The sequence below is a fragment of the Coregonus lavaretus genome (genome assembly GCF_964263955.1).
Source record: "Coregonus lavaretus genome assembly, contig: HAP1_SCAFFOLD_1833, whole genome shotgun sequence".
Lineage (NCBI taxonomy): Eukaryota > Metazoa > Chordata > Actinopteri > Salmoniformes > Salmonidae > Coregonus > Coregonus lavaretus.
In genome coordinates this window covers 81-6,129 of record NW_028157746.1, presented here as the reverse complement: position 1 = coordinate 6,129, position 6,049 = coordinate 81, and the positions used below count along the sequence as shown (strand labels likewise).

General features: G+C 43.3%; 1 protein-coding gene across 1 annotated transcript; it reads right to left on the bottom strand.

Annotated features, from left to right (window-relative positions):
* Nucleotides 1-683: 683 nt before the first annotated feature.
* On the bottom strand, nt 684-5,110 carry LOC311124973 (putative phospholipid-transporting ATPase IM). Its single transcript, XM_084199062.1, has 2 exons — nt 4,305-5,110; nt 684-3,009 (listed from the first exon to the last, which is right to left on the bottom strand). The coding sequence occupies exons 1-2, from the start codon at nt 4,485-4,487 to the stop codon at nt 2,683-2,685; spliced, it is 510 nt and encodes a 169-aa protein (XP_084055188.1). The 5' UTR covers nt 4,488-5,110; the 3' UTR covers nt 684-2,682.
* Between the last annotated feature and the right edge of the window lie 939 nt (nt 5,111-6,049).

Below are 6,049 nucleotides of genomic sequence, written 5' to 3'. Positions count from 1 at the left end.
TTAAGACGTTCCAACTCTTAAGATATCAGATACTGTAGGACCAAGGCACATTTAAACTCTGATGGAATATATTTAGGTTATTTTTTATTTATTTTATACAGATAGATAGATAGATAGATAGATAGATAGATAGATAGATAGATAGATAGATAGATAGATAGATAGATAGATAGATAGATAGATATTTGAATAGTGTGTTATACTGTAGGATTGTGTTGATGTATTAATGTTTAATGTTTTCTGCCCAGTGACTACAGGTGATAATTAGCTATCAAAGCTAAATCTGGTGCAATGGCATGTTGTACACGGTCCCCGATGAATTTACTTTCACATACAAGCACGAAAATGTATGCACTCACTAACTGTAAGTCGCTCTGGATAAGAGAGTCTGCTAAATGACTAATATGTAAACATACAGATTGCGTAAGAGAGAGAGTTACTTTCAACTTTTCAATGTTATTTAGGTAGTCTACGCAAATGAGTATGGAAGCTGATCAACGTACAAAATGTGTTGATATGATAGCTCAGTTGAAACTGACACAGGTTGTTTCCAAAACTAAGCAGGGTACATAGAGGTAGACATCTGGACGCTAGACTCGTTCTCACTGAAGTGATTTACACCTCTTATACCAGTAGGGGTCACTGTTCAGGCAAGAATTGTTGGACTGTGGCTTCACTTTTTATTTCAATATACCTCTTTATTTAGGTTGATGATGGCATGACGTTAAAACAATGTTGATTCAAACATACCATTTAACTATCAACATCGAAACAAGGTCAAATATAATATGTCTAATCAAATATGAAATTAAACAATTTCAACCACCCAATATATAGACTATAGGGTAACAAATATTTTTTACGTTTTTACGCATGCTAACCATTTCACTATCCCATTCAGGATGAAAACTGATTCAGCCCTTGGATGAACAACACTGAACAGAAGATAGTAGATCCATCTCCTTTATAAAAAAAACAAATGTCTAACTTCTAAAAGTCCACAGGTAGTTATTCAGCGAAATGTGTATATATAAAAAAACATTGTTTGGTTTAAAAGGGCAAAAACACTTGTTCATACAATCAGGATTCTGCTGGTGATAGCCTCCATCTTAACTCCACAATCTTCTTCTTCTGTGGATTTTTATATGACGGTTGGCAACCAACTTCAAGGTGCATTACCGCCACCAACTGGAATGGAGTGTGGACCAGAGACAGGAAAGGTCTAACTCCTACCAACTCCCTCCATGGTTAGTGTTCAGTACATCTCTCCAGCTGTGTGATTGTATACTGGTATTATCACAGTGGGAGAGGAGAGGGCTGGTTGCTGGGTGAGGGTAGAAGAAGGCATAAAGCCCACGGCTGTGAGAGGTTTGGTCTGGCCTTTGGTTTAGTGCGTTCCTATGGTGTCACAGTACGAAGTCATACTGTAGTACACTTAGTGTACAAAACATTAAGAACACCTGCTCTTTCCATGACATAGACTGACCAGGTGAATCCAAGTGAAAGCTATGATCCCTTATTGATGTCACTTGTTAAATCCACTTCAAATCGGTGTAGATGAAGGGGAGGAGACAGGTTAAAGAAGGTTTTTTAAGCTTTGAGACAATTGTGACATTCGGAGGGTGAATGGGCAAGACAAAATATTTAAGTGCCTTTGAACGGGGTATGGTAGTAGGTGCCAGGCGCACCGGTTTGTGTCAAGAACTGCAACGCTGCTGGGTTTTTCACGCTCAACAGTTTCCCGTGTGTATCAAGAATGGTCCACCACCCAAAGGACATCAAGCCAACTTGGCACAACTGTGGGAAGTATTGGAGTCAACATTGGCCAGCATACCTGTGGAACACTTGACACCTTGTAGAGTCCATGCCCCGACTAATTGAGGCTGTTCTGAGGGCAAAAGGGGGGGGGGGGGGTGCGACTCAATATTAGTAAGGTGTTCTTAATGTTTTGTACACTCAGTGTACGTTCCTATGGTGTAACAGCACTGAGTACAACGTCATACTGTAGTATAGTGTAATAGTATATCCCCAGTTGATACCCTTAAAGTACCTTACAGTCAATCTGTCCTGATAGACAATATAGCATACAGTTGACCTGTAGAGGTATGTTTCCCCATGACAACAGTCCTGATGGGACACAAGGCCAATGATTAGAACAGGAGAGGTACGTTTCCCCATGACAACAGTCCTGATGGGACACAAGGCCAACGATTGGAACAGGAGAGGTACGTTTCCCCATGACAACAGTCCTGATGGGACACAAAGCCAACGATTGGAACAGGAGAGGTACGATTCCCATGACAACATTCCTGATGGGACACAAAGCCAATGATTGGAACAGGAGAGGTACGTTTCCCATGACAACAGTCCTGATGGGACACAAGGCCAATGATTGGAACAGGAGAGGCACGTTGCCCCATGACAACAGTCCTGATGGGACACAAGGCCAATGATTAGAATAGGAGAGGGAATGAAGCAGAAAAAGAGAGTGGGACCTACCAGACACAAGGGTCTTGGGAATGCTCCGACAAGTCTGTCGTCATAGAGATTTGTGTGTGGACAGTTACAGTATGTGTCAATGTTTAGGATATTTATTTTACATATCACGCCCCCCTGATTTGGTCCTCTGTAAACAACAACAACAACAACAACAACTCCTCCACATCCTCTTCCTCTCTTCCCTCAGAAGGCGGTGTCTCGCACTGTGCGGTACATCTGTAGTGATGTCACCTCCACGTCCTGTGGTCTGGAGTTCAGAGCGTTCCCAGTGGGGCTGTATCCTGCCGAGCGGCCCGTGGGGCTGAACCCTGTGGTGCGTCCCAGAGGGGTGAAAGCGGTGGCGAGCGTGACGGCGGGACGGCGCAGGAAATGGTAAGACGTCACCAGGTCCCCGTAGCCCTTCGCGTGCGAGAAGGCGTAGCCGGAGCGGCGAGTGCTGGTACGGCGGATCCTGGCTCGTCGTGGTGGGGGAGGGGGCGTGGCCTTGGCCTGTCTCACCTTGAACATCACCTGGTAGGGAGGGGAGGGGATAGGAGTAGGACAGGACAGCAAAGTTTAAGATTTAAAAGTATCGTAGGTCAGTTATGATTGTCTTTGTAATGTAATATAATAGGGAATACAGGCAAACAAAAACAACAACACCAGGGAACAACGCTTAAAGGTCCCGAACAGTCTTTCTGATTCCAATCTAAAATACCCTTTTGAGTGACTAAAATATCACCCTAATATTTGTTTTTAGTAGTTCTCTCTCATGGCTAACTACCAGGAAGTTTGAAAAGAGAGTGGGCGGGGAGCTTACATTCATGAACTCGACCTCGACTGACAGCTCTTTGGAACGCCTATGTCAAGCAACTTGGATGAGCAGTGTGGCAGTAAAATCATCTCAAGCTAATTTGATGTTACACAAAGCAACTCAATACAACATTGAAATTGCATCAATGATGTCAAATGTTTTATCCATCTCCCGGTTGCCATGTCTCTTGTGATGCGGTTCACAGCAGCTCTGACGGATGTGTTGAGTTGACAATTGCGTCTTGAGTTTTGAATGACACTTACCCCCCTTTTGTTCCATGCCAGTAACTAGCTAAGATCAGATGAATGGGGAAACATCTAAGTGTATTTGCCATAGATGAATAGGGTAAACTTTTAATTATATTTGCTGACACCCTACAGTCCAATTTTGGCACCAGTAGTGTAGCTATCTAGCTATATAAACCACACCCCTCTGCAAACACATCTTCTCCGATGTTGGTTACAAGGGTACTTATTTAAATTAGGTAATAATAATAATAATAATAATAATAATAATAATAATAATAATATGCCATTTAGCAGACGCTTTTATCCAAAGCGACTTACAGTCATGTGTGCATACATTTTTACGTATGGGTGGTCCCGGGGATCGAACCCATTACCCTGGCGTTACAAGCGCCGTGCTCTACCAATTGAGCTACAGAGGACCACAGGTAAGAGAATATCATGTTACCATTGGTGTATTAAAATGAGAGAGTTATGGAGATGTCACCCTATCCCCTTAATAATCCCGTCTCCTGAATCCAAGTGTTTTACACAGGGGAGGGGACCAATAACTTTATGATAAAACTTTATCAGTTTAGAAGCAACAGTCATTTTCCATACTTTGGTCATCACACTTTGATCTGGTTTCATCCACATATCATCCAATCTCATGAAAAACATAATTTTGACTGTTCACGACCTTTAACAAATTTAGAAATCCTCCAAAACCAGAGTGCGATTGGTCAGTGGTTTCTAGAAGACAGCATGTGGTTGGTCAGTGTTCCCACCTTGTCGTTGATGGTGGGGCGGAGCTGTATCAACAGGAAGCGGTAGGCGACCACAGGAAGTACACAGAGGATGGAGGTGAGGAGGATGGTCAGCCACACGTTGGGCTGGTTCAGGGAGTTCCTGGCTGTGCCTGGTGTAGGGGAGACACACACACACAGCTTTAACATGAATGTAAACCACATTGCTCCTTCAACTCTAAGGGCTAGAGTTTGTCTCGGGTCAAGATAGTGTTTCACGACGAGTCGTGTAGTGGTCTGTAGTGGTCTGTAGTGTATTGGTCTGTAGTGTATTGGTCTGTAGTGTAGTGGTCTGTAGTGTAGTGGTCTGTAGTGTAGTGGTCTGTAGTGTAGTGGTCTGTAGTGTAGTGTAGTGGTCTGTAGTGTAGTGGTCTGTAGTGTAGTGGTCTGTAGTGTAGTGTAGTGTAGTGGTCTGTAGTGTAGTGTAGTGGTCTGTAGTGTAGTGGTCTGTAGTGTAGTGGTCTGTAGTGTAGTGTAGTGGTCTGTAGTGTAGTGTAGTGGTCTGTAGTGTAGTGTAGTGGTCTGTAGTCTAGTATAGTGTAGTGGTCTGTAGTGTAGTGTAGTGTAGTGGTCTGTAGTGTAGTGGTCTGTAGTCTAGTATAGTGTAGTAGTCTGTAGTGTAGTGGTCTGTAGTGTAGTGTAGTGGTCTGTAGTGTAGTGTTGTGTAGTGTAGTGTAGTGGTCTGTAGTGTAGTGTAGTGTTGTGTAGTGGTCTGTAGTGTAGTGGTCTGTAGTGTAGTGGTCTGTATTGTAGTGTAGTGGTCTGTAGTGTAGTGGTCTGTAGTGTAGTGTAGTGGTCTGTAGTGTAGTGTAGTATAGTATAGTGTAGTGGTCTGTAGTCTAGTATAGTGTAGTGGTGTGTAGTGTAGTGTAGTGGTCTGTAGTGTAGTGTAGTGGTCTGTAGTGTAGTGGTCTGTAGTGTAGTGTAGTGGTCTGTAGTGTAGTGGTCTGTAGTGTAGTGGTCTGTAGTGTAGTGTAGTGTAGTGGTCTGTAGTGTAGTGTAGTGGTCTGTAGTGTAGTGGTCTGTAGTGTAGTGGTCTGTAGTGTAGTGTAGTGGTCTGTAGTGTAGTGTAGTGGTCTGTAGTGTAGTGTAGTGGTCTGTAGTCTAGTATAGTGTAGTGGTCTGTAGTGTAGTGTAGTGTAGTGGTCTGTAGTGTAGTGGTCTGTAGTCTAGTATAGTGTAGTAGTCTGTAGTGTAGTGGTCTGTAGTGTAGTGTAGTGGTCTGTAGTGTAGTGTTGTGTAGTGTAGTGTAGTGGTCTGTAGTGTAGTGTAGTGTTGTGTAGTGGTCTGTAGTGTAGTGGTCTGTAGTGTAGTGGTCTGTATTGTAGTGTAGTGGTCTGTAGTGTAGTGGTCTGTAGTGTAGTGTAGTGGTCTGTAGTGTAGTGTAGTATAGTATAGTGTAGTGGTCTGTAGTCTAGTATAGTGTAGTGGTCTGTAGTGTAGTGTAGTGGTCTGTAGTGTAGTGTAGTGGTCTGTAGTGTAGTGGTCTGTAGTCTAGTATAGTGTAGTGGTCTGTAGTGTAGTGTAGTGGTCTGTAGTGTAGTGGTCTGTAGTGTAGTGTAGTGGTCTGTAGTGTAGTGGTCTGTAGTGTACTGGTCTGTAGTGTAGTGTAGTGGTCTGTAGTGTAGTGTTGTGTAGTGTAGTGTAGTGGTCTGTAGTGTAGTGATGTGTAGTGGTCTGTAGTGTAGTGTAGTGGTCTGTAGTGTAGTGGTCTGTAGTGTAGTGGT